At 46.3% G+C, this 24,853-nt stretch overlaps 1 protein-coding gene across 2 annotated transcripts in view; it reads left to right on the top strand.

The window, feature by feature from the left end:
- The window catches only part of FTO (FTO alpha-ketoglutarate dependent dioxygenase), a 293,160-nt gene that overhangs the window by 76,217 nt on the left and 192,090 nt on the right, over nucleotides 1-24,853 (top strand). For both annotated transcript variants that reach the window (XM_080643931.1, XM_080643932.1), the window contains 3 exons: nucleotides 9,144-9,221; nucleotides 14,518-15,133; nucleotides 24,106-24,249. In XM_080643931.1, the coding sequence (XP_080500057.1) occupies nucleotides 9,144-9,221; nucleotides 14,518-15,133; nucleotides 24,106-24,249 (838 nt within the window). The remainder of the gene's footprint in view (nucleotides 1-9,143; nucleotides 9,222-14,517; nucleotides 15,134-24,105; nucleotides 24,250-24,853) is intronic.

The following is a 24,853-nucleotide window of genomic DNA, read 5'->3' as shown; positions in this document are numbered from 1 at the left end:
ATATTTAAAAAAAAAAAAAGAATACGAGACAAGGAAGGAGTCACACCTGGGCTTGCAGACTAGGTATCGTTGGGGGCTGAAAAGAGAAGCTGGGACGAGCTGGGTTGAAATGATGGTCCTGCAAGGCCTCCTAGGTCCTATGAGGTGATAGTTTCCCACTGGAGATGGGCCAGCTAAGCGAACTGTGTGCGAAGCCACGGGCGGAGGGGAAGCTGTGCTCCGCACCAAAGGAGACTGGGAAAGACCACCAGGTCGAGGAAACAGCTTACATGTGGAGATAAGGGTTTTGAGGGGCAGGGTAAGGTAGGTAAACCTTCAAGAATAGAAACTGAGTTAGTCTGATGGATTGTGGGGGAGAGATTGTGAGGCTCGAATCACCATTTAACAAGGCTTGGTCCGGGACTGGGGGTATAGGGATCCGGGTGGAGGCAGCTGCTGAACCAGCATGAGGAAAAAGGTGAGCATAGATGGAGGGAGAGAGGAAGGCGGGGGCGGGGGGAGGGGGGGAAGCAAAGACAAAAAAGTCCACTCAGGATGAGCCTTCAGAACAAAATACCAAAACACCTGAAGAAAATAAATGCTAGTAAAGATGGCAAACAGAATCAACAATGAGAACAGAAGATCAGTGTAGCTGAGATTAATTTTATAGAGAGGTCAGTCCAAGGGTAAAATAAGCGTGCTCAGGAAATTCAAAGGGGTAAGTAAAGACATCCCGCTGACCAAAGTGAGATTTAAAAATGCTCCGAAATGTGCAGGAATGGAACAGGAGCAGCTAGCTATACATGAAAAAAAGGACCATTTAGGAAATAAAAAGTATAGTCATAGAAATAATAAACTCAATAGGTGGTCTGAGCTTTAGACCTGACACAATTAAAAAGAGAATTGGTGAATTGGAAGAGAATAGTGAGGAATTCAGCCAGGATGTGGGGGGAAAAATGACAAAAGATTTAAAAAAGGGGAGCGAGAGAACATTTAAGAGATTTGAGAGGTCCCAACATATGCAGGAGTTCCAGCAAAAGAGAATGAAGGTCATAATGGGGAAGAAAAATTTGAGGAGCTAAGAGGTGAAAATTTTCCTTACTTAAAAAAAGACACGAGTCCTCAAATACTTTGAGTAGTACCATCTGTTGATAGTATGGAATATAAGGGATATAAAGAAAAAAATTCTTAGGAGGCTCAAGCTATAACAACACATTATCTGTAAAAGAGTGGTTCTCAACCTTTCGAATGCCGCGACCCTTTAATACAGTTCCTCATGTTGTGGTGACCCCCAACCATAAAATGATTTTCGTTGCTACTTCATAACTGTAATTTTGCTACTGTTACGAATCGTAATGTAAATATCTGTGTTTTCCGATGATCTTGGGCTCAACCCACAGGTTGAGAACCGCTAGCAGGGTCGCCTAAGACCATCGGAAAACACAGATATTTACATTACGACTCATTAACAGTAGCAACATTACAGTTATGAAGTAGCAACGAAAATAATGTTATAGTTGGGGGTCACCACAACATGAGGAACTGTATTAAAGGGTCGCGGCATTAGAAAGGTTGAGAACCACTGCTGTAAAAGAAAGATTCTTGTTATTAACAACAGATACTAGAAGACGGGAATAAAATCTTTGAAGTGCTAAGAGAAGATTACAGTTCATTTTAATTTTTAAAACCCAGGTAGTCTTTGATTCAGGAGTGAGAAAAAATGTAGATATTTTCAGTGATAAAAAAAGACTAGGATAGTTACCATCCATAGACTGTCCAGGAAAACTTAAATGCTGTAATTTAGTAAGAAGAAAAGCGAACCCAGAATGCAGGTTTTTATTACAAGAAACAAGGATGAGCATAGAAATTGATGAAATGTGTTGGAAAATGCACTTTATTATTGGTTTAAAATGCTACTTTTTTAAAAAATGAATACAAAACTAAAAAATAACTAATGAGAATGTGAGAAGGAGGAGGTAAGCCATGGGTGATACATGTTAGGGACTCAAAAGAACGCACACTGTTGCTATTACTGGTTTCTAAGAAGAATAAGAACAATGTGATACATTTGAGATCTAACTTAGATGAATTGGATACATATCTAGAAAAATATTACTTAAATTGCCTTTAAGAAGTAGTAAAAAGTCTGACTAAAGCAATGAAGAAAACGGAATGACAATTAAAGTCTATGCCCTAAAGTGCCAAGAGGTCCAGCTTCGCAGGCAAGATGTACCATATTTAGGTAATCCTCACTTTTGCATTCCCTGATTTAGAACAATTTTATTGGTATAATCGACATACCATAAACTGCACATATTTAATTTGTACAACTTGTTAAGTTTGGACACGTGCATGTACTTGTAAAACCACCATAAAGATCAAGGTACCGCCCATATTCATTACACCAGGTACTTTCTCTGTGCCTCTTACTAATACTTCCCTCTTCCTCCAACCCTGGCCCCCGGCGACCACTAATTGCCATTTGTCACTGTTGATTAATTTGGATTTTCTAGAATTTTGCTAATATGGAATAAAACAGGCACTCTTTGTTTTGGCTTGTCTTCTTTGTCTTAGAATAGTGGTTTTGAAATTCATTCATATGGTTGCAGATATCCACAATTCTTTCCTTTTTATTCCTGAGTAGTGACTTTTTGTGTGCTATGTCACGATTTCTTTGTATTTATTTTTTCAATATGCTACAATTTTTTTAAATTCATTTGATGGATATCTGGGTTGTTTCCAGTTGTTGACAATTACAAATACAGCTGCTGTGAACATCTATGTACACATTTGTGTGCAGATAGAAGCTGCCATGTTGCAGGTGTATGTGTGACCTTTTTGAGAAGTTGGCAGATTGTCTTCCAAAGCGGTTGGACCTCTTTATTTTCCTGAGAGCAGTGTTTAAGAGTTCCGGCTTTGAGAGTTTTGAGAATAGAAGTTCTTTTTTTAAAAAAAAATATATTCTGTTGATTTTTCACAGAGTGGAAGGGAGAGGGATAGAGAGCTAGAAACATCGTTGAGAGAGAAATATCGATCAGCTGCCTCCTGCACACCCTGCACTGGGGATGTGTCTGCAACCAAAGTACATGCCCTTGACTAGAATCAAACCTGGGACCCTTCAGTCCGCAGGCCGACGCTCCATCCACTGAGCCAAACCGGTCAGGGCGAGAATAGAAGTTCTTGATGAAGTTTATCATTTGTTTTTCTTTTACGGATTGTGTTTTTGGTTTCATATCTAAGAAAACTTTGCCTTGCCTAACCTAAAGACAAAAGAATTTCTCGTTTTCTTCTACTGGTATTATAGTTTAGCTGTTATATTTACATTTGTTTTTAGGTTTTGCATTGATATATTTATTTATTTAGAGTTAATTTTTATATATTACAAGATGTGGTACAAGATGTGGATTAAAATGAAAAAAATATGGATATCTAATTCTTTAAGTAGTATTTGTTGGAAAAGAATTTAGTTCTCCATTGAATTAACTTGGAATCTTTGTCAAAAATCAATTGACCACAAATAGGTGGGTCTATTTTTGGATCTCTGATATTCATTTATATATGTCTACTTTTATGCCGGTACCACACTTGTCTTGATTTCTGTTGTTTTATAATTAGTCTTGACTTGAGAGTGAAGTCCTTTAGCGTTATTCTTCTTTTCCAAAGTTTTTTGGCCATTTTAGGTCTTGGCATTTCTATATGAATTTCAGTAATGTGCCAATTTTTACAAAAAAGCCTGCAGGGATCTTGGGTTGGGACTGCATCAATTTGGGGACAATTTGACCTTGAGTCTTCAGATCCATGAAGATAGTTAATCTTTCCATCTACTTAGAACTTCTTTAAGTTCTTTCAGCAATGTTTTATTGGAATTTTTAAAAATATAAGTCTGGAAAATCTTTTGTTTGGTTTATCCCTAAGTACTTTATCATTTTTGATGTTACTGTTTATGGTGTTATTTAAAAAGCTTAATTTCAGATAGTTGGTTGCTGGTATGTAGAAATGCCTGATTTTTGTATATTGACCTTGCAACCTTGCTTGTCCTGTAGATTGTATCCTGCAAGCTTGCTGAACGTATTAGTTCTAATTGCTTTTTTTGTAGATTCTGTAGGATTTTCTCTACAAGTGCTTATGTCATATGCAAAGAAAAACAGTTTTATGTTATTTTAATCCTCACCTGGGGGATATGTGTTTTTATTGATTTTTTTTTTTTAAGGGACAAGAAGGGGGAGAGAAAAAGAGAGACAATGAGATTGAGATATATATATGGAGAGAGAGAGAGAGAGAGAGAGAGAGAGAGAGACATCGATGTGAGAGAGAAATGTTGATCTGTTGCCTCCCATATGCACCCTGACTGGGGAGCGAACTCACAATCTAGGTATGTGCCCTGACTGGGAATCGAACCCGCAACCTTCTGGAGTATGGGCTGACACTCCAACTGAGGCACCCAGCCAGGGCTAAAGACAGTTTTATCTATTCTGTATTTTTCCCTAGTCTGGATGCCTTTCATTTCTTTTTCTGGCCATATTACACTGCCTAGAACAGCCTTGGGCAAACTACGGCCCGCGGGCTGGATCCGGCTGTTCTATCCAGTTCTCTTGCTCTCCCCTCCGCTCCTTTACTTTGAATTTATATTAGTTCACACAAACACTCCATCCATGCTTTTGTTCCGGCCCTCCGGTCCAGTTTAAGAACCCATTGTGGCCCTCGAGTCAAAAAGTTTGCCCACCCCTGGCCTAGAACCTTCAGTACTGTAGAGGGCCTCCTGGGAAGGCACATGGGCATTCCTTAATTATTGTCAGCTGAACCCATTAGTCAGCAAAGCCACACCCTGGGAACATGCTTTGCAAAAGGGCAAGGGTGTTGTCAGCTTGACCTTCATTTCAGCCGTTGGTGTGAGGAAGTGAGTTTTGATATCTAAATCCAGCCTAGCACCAGGAATGCTCAGGGCCTACTCAAGAATGCAAATAATCTCCTTTGTCTTGACCTTTTGGTGAAACTTCCTGGTATTTGGGGGTATAAAATAAACTCGCTGGATTGGCTCTGGGTCACTGTCTCTCCATCAGAAGAGGACAGCCATCCACCCAGCCCCGGCTTTTCTTTCTATCTCTGTGTCTTGTCTCTTTCTTTTATTTCTCAATCCCCAGCCGCCTCTACTCAGTAATTGGACCCGCTCTCTAGCTGCGCTGGACACGGAAAAGAGAAAATAGTTACACAGTAATATATATATATATACACATATGTATATATATTTTTATTCTTGAAAGTATTACAGATTTCTAGCATTTTTTCCCCCCATTGACCCTCTCCATCCTGCTTCTGCCTTTCCTCTTAAGTACGGTCTGATAGCAGGCATCTTTGCCTTTTCCTGATCACACGATGAAATCCGTTAGGCTCTCATCACTAGGTCTGCCGTTAGCTGTGTGGTTTTCATAGGCTTTTTTATCAGGATGAAGAAGGTCTCCAGGACTGATGTTGGGTACTGACTCAGGTTCTTACTGCAGGAATTGAGATGACCCTGTGGTTTTTCTCTCTTAGCCTGGTAATATGAAAAATTATGTTGATGTTCAAATGCTAAAACCACCCTGGCATTTCTGGGGTAATACTCGGTCATGATGTATTATCCTCTTTACGTGTTGTGGCTTCCATTTGCTAAGACTTTATTAATAGTGTGTGTACTCATCTTCCTAAGGGGATATTGGTCTGTAATTTCATTGTGATAATTCCGCTTGGTTGGGGGATTGCATTTCATTCATTTTCTGCATGAGTTTATGTAGATGGATATTGCTTTCTGAAATGTTTGGTAGAATTCAATAGTGAAGGTTTTGTGCCTGGAGTTTTCTTTGTGGGAAGTTTTTAAGATACAAATTCAACTTTATTATTAGATAGAGGGCTATTCAGATTACCTTTTTCTTGAGGTAATTTGTGTCTTTCAAGGAGGTTTTCTATTTTGTCCAAGTTCTAAAATGTATTGCTATGAAGTTCATAGTATCTCCTTATTATGCTTTCAGTTGGTATATTGAGGCTTCAGTATGTTTTTTCCTTATCAATCTGGCCAGAGATTTTAAATTTCTCTAGGAACTAGCTCTGGCTTCATTGATTTTCTTTTCCCCTTTCTATTTTATTGATTCCTACGCAGCTCTTTTATAATTTTCTTTCACCTGCTTGCTTTGGATTTCATTTGCTCTTCTTTTTCATTTTCTTCGGGTGGAAGCGGAGGTCATTGATTTGAAATCATTTTTCTTGTTAATATAGGCATTAGTGTTACAAATTTCTCTGTAAATATCACTGTAGCTGCATCCTAGACAATTTTTAAATGGTTTGTTTTCACTTTTATTCAATTTAAAAGTTTTCTAATTTCTTGTTTGGTTTCTCCTTGGACCAAATATTTGGGGAGTTTCAAGATATCTCTCTCTTTTTCCATATTTAATTCGATTTTGTTAGAGAACAACCCCCCCCCCCAACCTTTACTGAGATATAATCAACATGTAACATTGTATTATTGTAAGGTCTAAAATGTGATGCTTAGCCACATGTGTATGTATCGGGGAACGATGCCCACACCCCCATCATCGCACACACCTCATCTGTTTTCCTTCCTGTCTCGTGTCTGTGGCCCCCTTACCTGCGGAGCTGTGGACGTGGGCACAGTCCTCCTGGGAGGGAGGGACTCCACATGCTCCTCCTGCCGGTGGGAGGTCCGAGGCTTTGAATCTTCTCTGGCTTTGCGTGTGGCATCCGTGACATATTGGACACGAGTGTGACAGCAAGGCCGCGTGAGCAGAGCCGTGTGCCGTGGGGCCAGCTGTGTGGGTTTATCTGGACACCGGGCCGGGGAGCCAGAGCGGACAGTCAAACACGGGGGCCTCTACCTCCGCTCTCCGGTGCATTTCCACATCGTGTGTGTTTGCCAGCTGGTGGGCATTGGGCACAAAGACGTGGTCCGAGCTGTTTCCCCTCTTCACTATGTAGTCTGTGATGGCTCCCCCCCCCCCCCCCCCCCCCGCAGTATTTTATTGTATCTCACAAAGTATGCACTTTCTAAGACCAAGTCCAAAATCATCTTCACAATGCATGGCATGTTAAGAATGAATGGGTAATACGTCTGAGTTGCTATTAGGTAATATGCTGAATAGGCCCTATGTTCACGTAGTTCAAAGTCAAGGCAATATAAAACGGAATAGTTTGAATGGTCTTGCTCCACCCCTGTCCCTTTTCGCCATTCCCCACCTCAGCCCCTACGGATCAATCGCCACCTGAATAGTTTGTCACTGTCCTTTATGTTCCCGTAGGCGGATTCAAACAGGTGTTCTGTCCCTTGCCTCAGTCCCCAGTAAATCCCGGAGAGCTTTTCTCTCCCTAACAGGAGCTTTCTCGTCCTCATTTATTCTTTCTCTGTATTTGACCATGTGGATGTACATGGTTTGTTTAACCATCCTCTGTGGACAGACGCTTGAATTGTTTCTCATCGTTTTGTTGAGTCAACGTATAATTCACCTGCCGTAAAACTCACCCTTTAAACGTGCACACGGGCCCTGGCCGGCTTGGCTCAGTGGATAGAGCGTCGGCCTGGACTGGACTGAAGGGTCCCAGGTTCGATTCCGGCCAAGGGCACAGGCCTGGCTTGCGGGCTCGATCCCCAGTGGGGGGCGTGCAGGAGGCAGCTGATCAGTGATTCTCTCTAATCGTTGATGTTTCTATCTCTCTCTCCTTCTCCCTTCCTCTCTGAAATCAATAAAGAAATAGATTTTTTTAAAAAAGTGCACACGGAAGTGGTTTCCAGTGTGTCTCCAAGCTTCTGTCCTACCAGGATTACCAGTAGCGATCCGGTGAGGAACTTGTGTGTACATTCTTCCGAACACAGGACGAGCCTCTGCTCCAGAAACACATCCTCAGAAGTAGGATTTCTGGGGCAAAGGGAACATGCACTTGAATGTTGATGGGAATTGTACTGTTTTGCACCCTGAGTATGAGAGGAGGGCTCATTTCTCCATAGCTGTGCCCGAGTGACTCTGCCTTTTTATAAGGCAGCCTTGATTTTTTTTTAAAAAAATATTTTATTGATTTTTTACAGAGAGGAAGGGAGAGGGATAGAGAGTTAGAAATATCGACCAGAGAGAAACATCGATCAGTTAGCTGCACACCCCCTACTGGGGATGTGCCCGCAACCAAGGTACATGCCTTTGACCGGAATTGAACCTGGGGCCCTTCAGTCCACAGGCTGACACTCTATCCACCTAGCCCAGTGGTCGGTAAACTGCGGCTCGCGAGCCACATGCGGCTCTTTGGCCCCTTGAGTGTGGCTCTTCCACAAAATACCATGGCCTGGGCAAGTCTATTTTGAAGAAGGGGCCTTAGAAGAAGTTCAAGTTTAAAAAATTTGGCTCTCCAAAGAAATGTCAATCTGTTGTACTGTTGATATTTGGCTCTGTTGACTAATGAGTTTGCCGACCACTGACCTAGCCAAACCGGTTAGGACAGGCAGCCTTGATTTTGAAGAAACGTGGAATGTTCATGAACTACCAGTGTCATCTCCCTGTTGATTCCTGATCGATTTCACCAAAAGTAAATGTGACCCGAAGTTCTTTTTAAGCGGATAAATATTGTTATTTATTATTGACCTTGTTAGTTGTTCGGTCAAATTGCAGGTTGTGAATGTTGACGTACAGAGCAGACTTCACCCGTGTGGCCTTACGTTGAGTGATTTCCTGACCCATTCCCTCCCGTCCTATCGGTATAATAATGCCCGCAGTTTTAACGTTCACATTCCCAGGGGCTGGAGACCATTGATCTCCTGCTTGCCCCAGAGTGGGAACATTCTTGTAGGATTTTATTTTTTCGATGCAGCCTTCCAGATCCTAATGTTTTATATCTGTCTGAAACACGGGTCTCACCTGAGCTGAGAAGTGGTCGTTTTTGTCGTATTTCAGCTGGAGTATTAGTTGTAAACAGAATTGCAGCCTCCCCCGGTGCTTGTGGGTCTGCGGGATGAGCCTGTCACTGTTTACATGGGGCCACACCCGCTGGCCTCCGTGCGGAAGTTTAGACATTGAAGTTGGCCGAATGCTTTTTGGTATTCTCTCTCTCTTATTGGGAAACAAGGGATTGTCTTGTATTTGGGGTCACTTTCTAGTCAGTCCCCAATAATAACAATTATTATTTTTAAACAGAAACTGAGGCTTCTCGAAGAGCTTGAAGACACGTGGCTTCCTTATCTGACCCCCAAAGACGATGAGTTCTATCAGCAGGTAAGGCCTTTGACATAGCTTTGTCCGTTTCTAGGGATTCGTTTCGCTCTACGTACGTTTACCTAGGGAGCAACCGCAGTGTGGAGAGGCTAAACGAGACGTGGGATGGTCCGATTTGGTTGTCTCTCGTAACTCATCCATCCGCACGGGCTACGTCCCTTCCTTCCCACCTGCTTTCTGCCGGGGACTTGGTGCTTCAGCCCAGGGGCCGCTTCCTTCCCACGTCCTTGGCTCTGCGCGTTCCGCGTCCACTGCCTTTCCCTCTGTGCTGCTCGGAACTCGCAGTCACCTCTGTTGACCCAGCACATTGCATTGCCGTCATGGGGTCTGTGTCTCTCTCCCGGGGTTAGTCAGCGCTCTTGCAATGACCAAGGACAAAAACATAAACTCGATGGAAAAAAGGGACTTGATTGACGGACGCGCCTTAGATGTCTAGGAGTACCTGGCTGAACGCAACTAATCAAAAGGTGCCATTGATCACTGTGTGTCTCTGTGTCCTGGGTGGCCTTTCCTCTGTGTGGCTTCACCAGTTTTTAAAAATCCAGATATTAAGTGAAACAGTGAATTAGCAACACTGTAAGAAAATGAATACAAACAGCTGCCCTGCCCCCGACCTTCAGCCTGTTGTAGCCCAGCCTCTGCAGTTCTCTGTTTAAAACGTACATCAGATCGGGGTCCTTTCTTGGTAGCCCTTAGGGAGCTTCCCATCTTGTTCAGAGTAGAAGCCTAGGACCCTACATTCCCCTGCACAGCCCCCCACCCCTGGCTCCTGACCACTGCTGCGGCTGCGTTTTCTGCTTCTCCACCCCTCCTCCCCCTCCTACTATTCCTCCTCCTCCCCCTTCCCCTCCCCTCCTCCCCCTCCTATTCCTCCTCCTCCCCCTTCCCCTCCCCTCCTCCCCCTCCTACTATTCCTCCTCCTCCCCCTTCTCCACCCCTCCTCCCCCTCCTACTATTCCTCCTCCTCCCCCTTCTCCACCCCTCCTCCCCCTCCTACTATTCCTCCTCCTCCCCCTTCCCCTCCCCTCCTCCCCCTCCTACTATTCCTCCTCCTCCCCCTTCTCCACCCCTCCTCCCCCTCCTACTATTCCTCCTCCTCCCCCTTCCCCTCCCTTCCTCCACCTCCTACTATTCCTCCTCCTCCCCCTCCTCCCCCTCCTACTATTCCTCCTCCTCCCCCTTCTCCACCCCTCCTCCCCCTCCTACTATTCCTCCTCCTCCCCCTCCTCCCCCTCCTACTATTCCTCCTCCTCCCCCTTCTCCACCCCTCCTCCCCCTCCTACTATTCCTCCTCCTCCCCCTCCTCCCCCTCCTACTATTCCTCCCCCTCCCCCTTCTCCACCCCTCCTCCCCCTCCTACTATTCCTCCTCCTCCCCCTTCCCCTCCCCTCCTCCCCCTCCTACTATTCCTCCTCCTCCCCCTCCTCCCCCTCCTACTATTCCTCCTCCTCCCCCTTCTCCTCCCCTCCTCCTGTTCTCCTCCTCCTTCGCCTCTTCCTCCTCTTCCTCCACCCCCCCCCCTCCTTCGCATTCTTGCTCTTTCTGGAACAAACCAAGCACACTCCTGCCCCAAGGCCTTTGCACTCAATGTTCCCTCAGCCTGGCACTCTCTCCCGCCCTAGGTGTCTGCAGGGCTTTATGCTTGCTTCCTGCTTCCTCTGTTCAGCAGAGGCCTGACCCCCCTGTGTAAAGTAGCACCCTTCACCCCAGCTCCCCTGCCCGACCTGCTGGCCTTTCTGTTCCCCACGCACTCAGTACAGTCTCAAATTCCATATCTTTTACGAAGTAAACCAGCACCCACTAGGTAAGTAAAATACTGTGTTGTGAGCTCTATGTGGTATATGTTTCTGTCTCGCACATATAAACATCTCCCGGAGAGAGTATAGAAGGTTTGGTCTCTGTCTTCCCAGGACCTAGTGCTTGGCACATGCTATGTGCTCGGTAAATACGGATTCTGTAAATGAAGGTTTTCCGGACCCCCTTCCCAACTAGTTACCGCCTGCTCCCCAAGCAGTGCGTTCATGAGTCCGCTGTGAGCAGCCTTCCTCTAACTTTCGGTTTGTATTTCTGTCTGTCCTGTTAAACGGAGAGAGGCTGTAACACAGGGTCTAACCTGTTTTATCATTGTACTTGCGACACTTTAGACAGTGTCTGGTACATAGTGGATATTTGGTAAGTTTTAAATCATTTTGTAAGGAGATCTATCGAATGAACGAACGAACGAACATACGTCTTTGTATCCCTTTGTAGCAAACCACACGTCATCGCCAGACTCCAGGGCCACATAAGGGTGGAGCCCCATGGTCAGGGGATGGCAGCCACGTCATGAGCATTTTGCAGGGGAAATTATATAGAAAACATGACTGGCATAGTGCGAATTTCTACAGAGAGCAAAATGCAAAGCGTTACCAGGAGAACCGACGAACGGCCAGTTTAGAAACCTACTCCCATGAAAGCGATGGACCCTAACACTTCTGAGTGAAGGCATTTCCCAGGGTCCTGGAAGGGTTTAAACATCATTACACTCTCCCCAGGCCAAGTTCCCCTGGGCTTTGTCTAGGAGCGCCTCCCCGCGACTGGTTCTTACTCACTTAGCACCGAGTCTGACCGCTCTGCCTGACGGCATTCTCTCCGCAGCACCCCTTGACCTGAGAGGAAGGAGTAGCATTTTCATAGAATGCTGTAACATAGGGAGAACACAAAACCTATGCTCCAGAGCACCTAGAATTCCACATCTTTCAGCCGTCGGTGAAGGCCGGGCACGTTGGCAATTTATATCTGAAGTACCTTTCCAAATGCTTTTTAAACGATAACGATCATCATTTTTGTCGTTTCGAAGATCTCAAGAAATATATTATGTGACCAGACAACTATTCATATAATTGCATGACTGTATACACCCCGGAAGAACTTTAATGGGATTAAACGACAAAGATTTTTGTCGCATATTTGGGAATCTGCCAACAGCTGTTCCAATTATCGTGGGGTATCTGATGCTCTGCGTGTGCCTGTCCAAAGAGGAACGTGACCTGTTTAGTTGGCCAGAATTAATTAATATTAAATTACTGGATGTTCAGTTCTTTTCCAGAGTTACATGCTGTTCTATTTAAAGAAGGAATTAACAAACTCTGTCCAGCACTTTTATGTATCTGGCACTAATCTAATTATTTTAGAAATATTAAGAGAGGGCATTCAGGTTTGATTTTTTTTTCTCTTGCATTTTTTTTTTTGAGATAGTGATGATATTAGCCAAGTGTTATTATATGTATTTATTGTAATCAAATAAAAATTGCCTGCATTTATCTTTGTAAATTTGAAAAACATACAGCTGTCTAAAGAAGAAAATTGAAATTATGCCCAAGTTCACTACCCCAGAGATAAGCACCCTAAACTGTTGGCCATATTTTTCTCCAAGTCTTTTTTTTTTTTCTGTGAGTGTTTACATATGTTCATTTTTGAAATGAAACTAGGATCCGATTGCCTAATTATCATGTTACCAATTTCTTGTAAAATAGTCGTTTTGTGTTTTTTTTTTTGTTGTTTTTTTTTACCTAAAATGATATAAAAATTCTTCTAAAGTGTGTCACTTTACCACTTCACGACGTGAATGATATACTACTTCCCTTCTAATCTGCTGTTGGGCGTTTTGGTGTTCAGTTTTTAATTATAAAACATGGTATGATGAATATCCTTATAATCTTGGTAAATTTCTCTATTTCCCCACGATGAACTCTCTGAAGTAGAATGCTGTTTTTAACGTCGAGGCATTTACATGTGATCCTCATGGTTACGTGAATGTCCCAGGTCCTTAGAGTTACAGTTCCCCTGTGTTAAATGTATCTTCTATAGTCTCCAGCCACAGTATATATTGAACAATGCCAGCTAGAGTGGGGTGTGTGTGTGTGTGTGTGTGTGTGTGTGTTCTGTCCATTCTTCCTCTCTCTCTGAAGCACTGTGTTCTAAAACTGAGTTCCTGGGGATGATCTTAATTTTCTCTAAGGCTTTGCAGGAAGGCCCATTGCAATAACACTGGAACTGTTTTCCGTGTGGAGACAGTTCCTCCTCAGTTACCTTGCCAGGTAGACGTGTCCTTCACCTCGCTCCGAGGAGAACCAGTTTAGTGGTTAAAGTAGTGACCGCCCGTGGCGCCAGGACGTTCCGTGTCTTGCTCACGGGTTTACACCGCCGCCTCCGTGAGCTGTGGGAACAGAAAGTGTGATATTTCTGTTTTCGTTTTCCAATCGGGATAAACGAGGGCGAGAAACTGGAGATTCCGAGCGGGTACCTGACAGCCTCCGTGGCCGTCCCCAGGGGCATGCCGTCCAACGCCGCTCTTGGTGGCTTTAAATTTATGACCGCACCCTGCAGATGGGCACGCCGGGAAGCTGGGCACGCCTACTGTGCTTTCCTGCTAACCCCACGTCCCCCCACCCAGACCTGACTCTGATGTATGCTGCTCCGACGTCCTCAGACTTCCTTCCTGCCTTCCGTTTTCCGCATCAGCCAGGGTAGGCCGGCAGTAACAGACAGCCCCTCACATCTCAGCAGCTTCCCCCAGCGATGTTGCTTGTTCAGGTCACACACCGTGTGTGCTGGCGGGGCGTCGCTACCCATTAAAGGAGTCCCTGGGGAATTCAGGCAGCCGCCCGCTGGTGACTGTGCCAAAGGGAAGACTGTTCCGGAGGGCCTGGCACTGACGGTGAAACGCTCCAGGCTAGAAGTGACAGCCATCACTCCTCATTGAGCACAAGTGGTCCTAGGCTTCCCCCAACACGGGGGGCCAGCAGGCGTCATTCTACAATGGGGGGTCAGGGGTGAGTCCAGAACTATTCGGTAAGCAGCCCTAAAGACCAGCTCATAAGCTTCTTAGCTACTGATTCGGTTTACGTTTTCACCGAGAAGTGCCCTTCCCCCCCAACCCCCGCCCCAAAATACCCTGAAGCTTAGTCATCATCAAATTTACAGCCCTGTGAATGCATACCTTCTTTGTTTTCTAAAAAATTGTATTGATTTTAGAGGTGAAAGGAGAAGGAGAAAGACATAGAAACGTCAATGATGAGAGAGAGAGAGTCATGGATTGGCCGCCTCCCGCACGCCCCCTATTGGGGATGGAGCCCGCAACCCAGGCCTGTGCCCTGACCGGGAATCGAACCCTGACCCCCTGGTTCTTGAGTCCATGCTGAGCCACGCTGGCCAGGCGACAGTTATTTTTTTTTTTAGATTTCCCCTAATGCTTACAAAGAAACATTCCTTTGCAAAGGCTAAAATCAACACTCACTCTTGCTCCGGTTTGCAGTGGCAGCTGAAATACCCCAAGCTCGTCCTGCGCGAAGCCGGCGGCGTGCCCGAGGAGCTGCACAGGGAGGTGCAGGCGGCCTTCGCCACGCTGCACAAGCACGGCTGCCTGGCCCGGGACCTGGTGAGGGTCCAAGGCAAAGACCTGCTCACTCCGGTCGCTCGCCTCCTCGTCGGCAACCCGGGCTGCACCTACAAGTACCTGAACACCCGGCTCTTCGCGGTGCCCTGGCCCGTGCGGGGCTCCAGCATCACCTACCACGAGGCGGAGATCGCCGCCGCCTGTCAGACCCTCCTCAGCCTCAACAGCTACCTGCAGCTCGAGACCATCCAGGCGTGGGAGGAGCTGGTCGCCAAAGAAAGAGCGAACATCGACGAAGTGCCCGTGTGCATCGGCCCCGACTTCGGCCTGGGCGTTTTCGACGGGCCGGACGAAGCGGACATCAGGAGCAGGTCTGCGTACAACGTGACCTTGCTGAATTTCATGGATCCCCAGAAAATGCCCCACCTGAAGGAGGAGCCTTATTTCGGCATGGGGAAGATGGCAGTGAGCTGGCACCATGACGAGAACCTGGTGGACAGGTCGGCGGTGGCCGTGTACAGTCACAGCTGCGAAGGTACGGTCCGCGCGGGGGACACGCAGCCTCGAGGGGGGCGTGACGGGAGCGGGGCAGGCTCCGGACCTACCGGTGGGCGTGCTCACGGGTTTGTGCGCTTGGGTTTGTGCATATATGTATTGTCCCAGGTATTGCGTGTGTGTGTGTGTGTGTATGTGTGTGTGTGTGTGTGTGTGTGTGTGTGTGTGTGTCCTCTTGAGGTTGGCCCCAGCCACGTACCTGCAGTGTACAGCTGTGCTGTCTGACTCATTGTCACCCTGTGCACAGAGAGGACATTGTCTGTCGCGTGGCAGCACGGCTGTCATTTTGTCCCTCCCGTGCCCCCCGGAGAGCCAGGTGCCTTTGTCTAAAGCCCAGAGTAGATTGTCGAGTTGCTCTAATTAACTTGCTGATAAAAAGGGCTGGGAAAAGCAGAAATCTGTCAAATCTTTGCAGGTTCCCCCAGGTGCACATGTCCCGTCTCGCCAAAATGTTTTATTACGGTTGACATCACTGTCTTGTCAAATAGGGACCTGTTCTTGGCTTCATCCCGTTGTGACTCCTGCCCTTCCTTGCAGAAGCCAGCGAGGTGGGCTCTGTAAGCAGACAGCCCTCACTATTCAGGAAACTCTCTCGCCCCCGACCCCCACACCCATCCCTTCTGCGGGTTTAGACCTCATAGGGTGCATGTGGCAAACTCGTTCTAGCGTTTCCTGAAATCTGGTCCCCTCAGAGCACAGACCAGAGGCTACGTTGGTGTGTGGCCCACCCGGTTTTCCTTCTGTTGTTCCGTTTCTGTGTGTTCAGGGTCTCTTGGTTTTCAGAACAGGACTATTAAGAAGGTAGTTCACTCTGTCACACGGCGTGACCACTGCCAACGTTCCGATCCGCCTGATCGCTTGGCCAAGGCCTACAGGGCCTCAGTTTAGCCTGCTTGCTTGCTTATGCCTTCTACTTGTGTATTGAAAAGGGCTTGGAAAAGCAGAGTTCTAGATGTTCCCACGAGGGAATAAACTGGAACTTTTTTTTTTAAATATATTTTATTGATTTTTTACAGAGAGGAAGGAAGAGTGATAGATAGTCAGAAACATCGATGAGAGAGAAACATCGATCAGCTGCCTCCTGCACACCTCCCACTGGGGATGTGCCCGCAACCAAGCTACATGCCCTTAACCGGAATCGAACCTGGGACCCTTCAGTCCGCAGGCTGACGCTCTATCCACTGAGCCAAACCGGTTTTGGCAAACTTTTTTAATATATTTTTATTGATTTTTTACAGAGAGGAAGGGAGAGGGAGAGAGAGTTAGAAACATCGATGAGAGAGAAACATCTATCAGCTGCCTCCTGCACACTCCCCACTGGGGATGTGCCCGCAACCAAGGTACATGCCCTTGACTGGAATCGAACCCGGGACCCTTCAGTCCGCAGGCTGACGCTCTATCCACTGAGCCACACCGGTTAGGGCTAAACTAGAACTTTTAAGGGTCACTGTTTTCTGACAACCGTTTAACTGGATCTGGTGGTGGCTGTTAGTTATTATTTTTTAATACTAGAATGACTTTTGGAAAAAGGGATTTGAAAAAGAAATTCCCCCGGCTGTCTTCAAATTCCTTACCATCCCCCAGTCGCAGAATAGCCCTCAGGATCGCCAAACTCTCTTCTAACTTCACCTGACGCCCGCAGCCCGAAACAAGGAGCCGGTTCCGCGGTTGGAGATTTCCCTGGCTGCCTTGGCGTCCCGAATAATGAGTGATGCGGACCCAGGACGGTTGCCCCCAGGGGAGGTGGTGTTGTCCTGGAAAGAACTGGGATCCGCTGCTCTTTAAGAAGGCCTTGCCAGGCGTTAGGAACGGCCGCATCTAAGAGCTCTGATGTGAGCCAACCAGGGAGGCTGTTCGTGTCTTTCCTAAGGAGGCCGCGCTCTGAAAGGGAGGCAGTGGTGTGTGGTGGCCCGCCGGCCACAAAGGTGTCTTTGTGCTCCAGGCCCGGTCAGCCCCGCAGCTTAATAGTCCCATTGTCCTCCCAGAGTGTGGGTGACCGAGCAGTTTCTGAAATCTAGAATATCTCCCAGAAAGGAATTTAAATGTTTAATGAATAGCTTCTGTGGTCGGGAGTAGTTAAGACTGATCTAGTGCCTTTATCTATTGATGTGTCTAAATAAATAGATAAAGGTTTGTCCAAGATAAAGGTCTATTTATTTAGACACATGAATAGATAAAGGTTTGTCCTTCGGTTATCCCCTGGAGGGGGGAACTGCAGATTTGGAACCTGCAACCCCCGAGATTTCCCAAAGTCTCCCAGCTCTCCTTTATTGAGCACCTACTATGTGCCGGCTGGTGTAAGCATTTTACGTGTGTTAACTCCATTCGATTTTCACAGCAGCCCCATGGGCAAAGTACTGCTATCATCCTCATTTCACAGGTGAGGAGACTGAGGCAAGAAGGATGGTTCAGTTTTGCCCGGCTGCCCAGCTGTGAATGAGTAGAGCTAGGATTGCAACATAGGCACTTTGGCTTCAGAGCCTCACAGCTTTGGCCGAATGCCTTATAAGCATTTCCTGTCCCCGCAGTGTAGATATCTCTGGGATTCAGGTTTTTTATTTTTTTATTTTATTTTTTAAAATATATTTTATTGATTTTTTTACAGAGAGGAAGGGAGAGGGATAGAGAGTTAGAAACATCGATGAGAGAGAAACATCGATCAGCTGCCTTCTGCACACCTCCTACTGGGCATGTGCCCGCAACCAAGGTACATGCCCTTGACTGGAATCGAACCTGGGACCTTTCAGTTCGCAGGCCGACGCTCTTTCCACTGAGCCAAACCGGCTAGGGCGGATTCAGGTTTTTTAAATGTCCACCTCGCCCCAGCTGGTTTGGCTCAGTGGATAGAGCGTCAACCTAGGTCCCAGGTTCGATTCCGGTCAAGGGCACATGCCCGGGTTGTGGGCTCGATCCCCAGTAGGGGCGTGCAGGAGGCAGCCAGTCAGTGATTCTCTCTCATCATTGGTGTTTCTTTCTCTCCCTCTCCTTTCCTCTCCGAAATCAATAAAAACATATTAAAAAAAAAAGTCCACCTCTGCACAGGTGAAGGGAATGTTCTACTCGCTCCTCCTTGGAGGTCCTGATAGCCTCGCCTCTCTCCTCGCACAGCATCTTCCCGCACAGGCTCGGGGTGACTAGAAAGCATTAGCTCCATGCCCCGCAACCTTTCCCTAGGGCTCGGGCCGCAGGCGCGCTGTCGGGTCAGGTGGTTGGCACCTCACGTGCCTTGAAACTTTTTGATGGTGCATTTCTTCCCAGTGACTTCTTCCGGGTGACAAGCGACATGCTTCGCTCTCTGGCCTCCTTCGACTCCTGCCAGAGGCACGTTAAGGCGAACTCGAAGAGAACCATTTGGGCTAAAACCGTGTTTGGGGTCGGGGAGGCTCAGAAAGGGCCAAGAGCGGACGTTTCAGACAACTGCACTGCTCCATGTGTCCTTGAACTTGTCCGCTGAGCGTTCGCGAAGGGGAGTTCTGTTCTAGACGGTATGGAGGCTCCAAAGGTAAGTCAGGTGCCCCTCTTGCCTTGAGAGGAAGGGCGAGGGAAGGTGTGTAGTGACGGAAGGACCAAACTTCTGCTCTGGGAGGGTCTTTTGGAGTCACGTAGCCGAAGCCTCTCATTCCACCGATGAAAACATGGAGGTGGGGAGAAGGGAAGTGGCCTGTCCAAGGTCACATGGCTCCTCAGTGCCGCGAGAGCATTAGGTGCCGCGGGAAAGGTGCCTGTGAGAGGCACGGGGAGCTCAGAAAAGAAGCGTCTCCTTCCTGCTGAAATGAAATTCGGGTGACGCTGAGGGTCTTTCTGGGCTTTGCTCCCAATACCTTTTCCCAGTGAAGCCTTCCTGGAGGTTCATAATGAGCCAGCCACCCCTCTTTGGCTTACCTCCGTGGCTAGGGGTCATTGAGAAGTAATTTGTCTAGGATCCGTGTAATTATATCCTAAATTCACTGGCTTCCCAAGCAGTCCTAGTTAATAGATCTCTCCAGTGGGAAGATTGAAATGGTACAATTTTTAATCAGGAGTGGCTTTGGGGAGCCATGTGTAAATAGACAGAGTATTTGATTTTTCTATTCTAGCTCTGCTGGCAATCGCTCGCTTCACCAGGATATATACGTTAGCAGGGAAGGCGTGAAACACCCCTTGTTTCATACGGCCCTACCCCTTGTTCTTGGACGGGAACGCCTTCAGCAAAAGGTCGCTGACACCAAATAACGATGGGTTGCTTACCATTCCTGTTTCCTTGGAAGGACACATCTTCTGTGACTCTGTCTTTCTAGGAAAAACAATTCTGAATTTAATGGCCAGATTGCCAAACATTGCAGATCCGTGGCACTAGTCTCTCGGTGTCCCATGAAGGGCCAAAGAGGAGCAGGAAGGGGCAGCGGGGCCGGGCCTCCCGCCGCGGAAGTGACAGGGTGACAAGGGCACCCTGCTCTCTCCCTCCCAGGCCTCTGAGAGCAGCTGCTGGTTGTAGGTTCTGAGCCGGGACTGCCTGGGTCTTCTTCCTTTTCCCTTCACACGTACCCGAGTTCTCCATTTTCTCAGCCCACTCGTCACCCCCGTGGCTGAGGTGGCGTATGCCCGCTGCCAGCAGCAAGCTTGCCTCTTGCTCCTCCCGGCCAAGGAGAGAGAGCACTCCGCCCGGAGAGCTCTTCCCGGGAGGCTGCGCCGGGGCGAGCCCCCTCCAGGGAGAGTCCGTCCTTCGGGAGGTGTCCCGGATGCTCTGTGGCGCATGCCATGTGCCAGCACTGGGGAAACCTGTGCAGAAAAAGTACCCAAGGTCTGTCCGTGGAGGCTTCTGCCTTCCCAGGGATGAGTCCGAACAGCAGCCCTGATTTACCAGAAGGTCACGAGTGTCTTTCACTGCCCGCAGTGCAAGTCTAGATGCCTCTGTAGTTCACAGAGCCCTCCAGGTCCTGGCCTCTGCCCACCGCTCCCGCCTCTTCTCTTGCGAATCCACGCGTTCATATGATGCTCCTGCAGCTCAGCATCAATGTTCTCGTGTGGAGGTTTTTGTTTGTTTTTAATATATTTGTATTGATTTCACAGAGGAAGGGAGAAGGAGAGAGAGATAGAAACGTCAGTGATCAGAGAGAACCATGGATCGGCTGCCTCCTGCACGCCCCCACAGGGGATCCAGCCTGCAACCCGGGCACGTGCCCTGACTGGAATTGAACCCTGACCTCCTGGTTCATAAGTCAATGCTCAACCACTGAGCCACGCCAGCTGGGCAGCATTGATGATGATCTTGTCCACCCACCCGCCGTTCCCCTCCTCCTGGGTCCTCCCAACCTCTCACCTTCCCATTTCACCTTCTGTCTGCCTCCACTTTACAACACGGATTCCTGGAATCTAAAAACAAAGCAAACCAACAAATCAACAACAGACTCATAGAAACAGAGATGGTTACCCGAAGGGTGGGGGCGAGGGGATGGGTGAAGAGGGGAAAGGGTACTTGATAATGTTGTGATAAGTGTCCACGTTGACAGATGAGTACTAGAATTTGTGGGTTGATCACAATTTAAGATATACAACTGTTAAATCACTGTGTTGTGCACCTGAAAACAATATAAGATTGTGTGTCAACTATACTTAAATGAAAAAAATAAATGAATAAAACAACAACACAGGTTCCCCATCCCAGACACTGGAATGTCATAGGTGAGCCCTGGGCACAGAAAGCATCATTAGGCTTCATAGACCAGCCGACCACGTGCGACTTCCGGGTCTCTCCTGCCTTGAGATGTGTGACGTGGATAGGAGGGGACCTGCTACCTCAGCCTCTCTGGGTGTGGGGCTCGGGGAGCAGAGAAAATAATTTGCAGGGCCAGAGCCTTAGAAATCTTAGTGCGTGGCCAAGGAAATAGGCCTATTTTTTTAATGTGTGGCGATGATGAATATGTCCCTACATACCGGGGCAGTTATGGACACACAATATTAATGGTGTTATTATGAAACGTGGTACGAAAATCCAAGCGATATATTTTGATTACAACTGTCATCTCTTCCTTCCTGCTCAGCCTTCTTAGTTTCCTACGTAACAGTGGCTGCATTTAGCTTTTAAAACTGCCAGCATATTTGACGACATCTACCTTTTATTAAAGTGGAACTAATTTTTTCTAAACACGATGTAGCATACAAAAAAAATCAAGTTGATTCCTTGGGGGTTGGGGGGAGTGTTAGCTCTTAGGGACTTACATTTAAACTGCGCCTTACAAAAACGTTCTGTTTTGTTTTTTAAATTGCATTTGGACCTCCGTTGGCGGGAGCTGGGCATGCAGCACGCACACTGAGGCCCTTGCAGTCCTTTCAAAGTTAGGAGGCTTCCAGGCAAGAAGCAGTCTCTGCTCCCTTCCAAAACAACACGGGGCAGAGGAATGGCTCGCAGTTGCTATAGGCAGTTGCAAGTGGGTTTTATTGAGAAAGCGAGCAACCCACTACGGACACAATGAAACAATGGATCAGACCTACAGGGTTCCTCCTCCTGACCCAGCCCCAGCCCCAGCCCCAGCCCCAGCCCCAGCCCCAGCCCCAGCCCCAGCCCCAGGGGGAACCAAAGTTTCAGCGGAACAGTATTTTAATGAGCACATTTGGGAGGTGCTGGGTTTATGGGAGACATCGGGGAACACTGATCGCCCATTACCGTCTCTGTTAGGCGCTCAGGACTTTATTGGTGCCACATTGAGGAGAGTGTGACGATGCGAGTTAGGGGGCCAGCGGTCAGCCAGCCCGTCAGCCTATCAAGATGACCACTTAGGACAATAACCTTACTCCGTGGTATGAAAACCACCTGAAAACGGTTGTCTTTGGAGCTTAAAATCACCTTTCTGAAAGTTGAGTTATGGTTGATTTGACCAGAGAGGGACAGAAACTTATGGATGGATATTGAGGTTATTTCTGATCTTTTGCTCTTATAAACACCGCTACAATATATATCCTTGCTCATAAGTCGTTTTGCAATCTCTGCATGTAGAAATGTTCGTATCTATAACAATAAAAGCGTAATATGCTTATTAGACCGGGTGTCCTTCCGAATGACCTTCCGGATGAAGCCGGGGCTGCGAGGGAAGCCTGGGTCCTGGGTGCCAGAGGGAAGCCGGTGCCGGCAGCCGCGGGAAGGAAGGCCTACTCTTGCACGAATATCGTGCATCGGGCCTCCTAGCACATTCTTAAAGGGGAATTGGGGGCTCCTCTAAGTTCAAAGGGTTTCTGCGTCTGTAATTTTGATAGGTATTCTCACATTGTTCTCTACAGAGGTTAGGAGTGTGCCATTTTGCTAGCACCGTATTTTATCAAAGGGTTTGATATTTTCTGATCTGGTAGGTGAAAAACACCTATTGTGGCTATAATTTGATGTTTGAATGTCTTTTTGATGTTTACAAACTCATTTTATCTCCTTTTATGGGGTTTATCTTCATGACTGTCACTCATTATTCTATTTGATGGTCGATGTTTGTCCTATTGATGCTTAGAGAGCTGGTGACGCTTGCTTACTTATGTTTTCATGTGAATTGTTTAATCAGTTTACTTAGTTACCAACCCCATTCAGTCCTGTTGGTATTTTTTTTTATTGTATTTGTATTAAATTTATAGATGAATTTAGGGAAGAACTGACATTTCCATAATGTTCAGTCTTATTTCCCAAGAAAATAGTTTGTCATTACATTTGTTTAGATATTCTTTTGTGTCCTTTAATAATATTTTAAAGTTTTTCTTCATATAGACAATGCACGTATAAACTAGGATATTTTCATATACACTCTGTAGGTAGCATTTATTTTCTTAATTTGCCTTTTGCTTGGGATATATTTTCCAGGTTGATTTGCAGATAAATAATGATATCATTTGCAAAAGAATATTTTTCTTATTAAAACATACTTTACCTCTTTTTGTATCTAATTGGGGCTCCTCTATTATGCCACTCCAGAGGGCACCGTTGTGTTGGCCATTCCTTCCAGAATAATGATGAATCGTTGTGGTGATAAAGGACATTGTCTTCTAATTCCTAACTTTGGGAATGTTTCCAATGTTTCCCTATTAAAATGCGATGTTGGCTTTGAGGTTGAGTAGATCTGTATTTTATCATGTTAAGGAACAAGCCACTTATATCTATTTAATTGAGGTTTTCATTTTGAAAGGATATAGTTTATTGAGTACATTTGTGTATCTCTGGTGACATGACTTTTTACCCATTTATGAATATGATTAATTTTAGATATGTTTGTGCATATTGAACTATCCTTGTATTCTTGCAGTAAGTACTACTTGGTTCTGGACTGTTATTCTTCTAATGTGCTGCTGGATGTGAATTCTGTTTTCTTATGTTATATTTAGGAATTTTGCATTGATTTTCAGATCTGAGACTAGATGTGTGTGTGCGTGTGTGTGTGTGTGTGTGTGTGTGTGTGTGTGTGTGTGTGTTGGATTTTGATACTATTCTACCTGCATGGAAAGGATTTGGAAACTTTTCTCTGTCTGTGCTCTTAAACAATTTAAAGTGTATTGAAATTATGCCTTCATTGTGCGGTAACATTCCCCTTTGTAATTCTCTAGACCTGTGTTTTCCTGAGAGACAGTCCTTGGACAACTTCCTCTCTATCTTCTGTGTGTTGTTTAGCTTTTCTATCTCTTCTGGGGTGGCTTTGGTTATTCACATGTCCCTAAAAACTAACCGTTTGATCTAGATTTTTCTCACTTATTTGCAGGGAATTAAACAAAATAACCTTTCTCCCCTTGATATCTGTGGTTATTTCCTCACTGTGTTACAAAGTTTTTTGATGAAAAAATAAATGACACTAAAAACATCCTAACGAATGTGTGTTTTTAAAAATGTGATAGGAAAGGAAGATATTTTCATTCAAACTTCAGTTATTCCTGAGATAACTGTTATGGCACCCAGAACCTCAGATGTTTGAAACCCCTCCTTTCTGATCACCCCTTGTCTCTCGACAGGCCCGGAAGAGGAAAGCGAGGAGGACTCTCCACTTGAAGGCAGAGATCCTGACACTTGGCACATTGGTTTCAAGATCTCCTGGGACATAGAGACACCGGGTTTGGCGATACCCCTTCACCAAGGAGACTGCTACTTTATGCTTGGTAATTAGGAGGCTAGAGCCATATTGATGCTCTGTTGTCTAAGTTTTACATTATCGGGTACATATTTTAAATGTCTTTTGCCTTTCACGTATTTTATAGCGATAATGAAACTTTTCCACGTAACTAGTTTGTTTATTTGTTTCTTTTTGAGATACTGCTGATTTTTAAAAGTTACTTTCCCTTCTCCATGTTATTGGAGTTCCACAAATGTTCTGAACACTTTTCAGGAGTCTTTATCAGAGCCACTAAATCACCTAAATAAATCCACTGTGAAGTTATAAAATGACTAGAGGCCTGGTGCACGAAATTCGTGCACAGGTAGGGTCCCTAGGCCTGGCCAGCGATCAGGGCTGATTGGGGCCTTCCTTCGTTCCGCGCTGCCCCCTGGTGGTCAGCGCATGTCATAGCGAGCGATCCAACTCCCGGTCGAATCCTGAGGGGACAATTTGCATATTAGGCATATATATATATAGATGTCCCTGTCTATATAAGTTCTTAGCATGGTTTTTTTCCCTCCAGTTTTGAATTTGGTTTCTTCCCAGGAGCGGCTGACCTGACTGCGCGCCTGTCTCCGCACTTGTCCTCTAGCGTTTCTGGGCGCAGT

The sequence above is a fragment of the Plecotus auritus genome, assembly GCF_963455305.1.
Source record: "Plecotus auritus genome assembly, chromosome: 10".
In the NCBI taxonomy this organism is placed as follows: Eukaryota; Metazoa; Chordata; class Mammalia; order Chiroptera; family Vespertilionidae; genus Plecotus; species Plecotus auritus.
The sequence above is the reverse complement of the archived record's forward strand: the minus strand, read 5'-3'. Positions and strand labels throughout refer to the sequence as shown.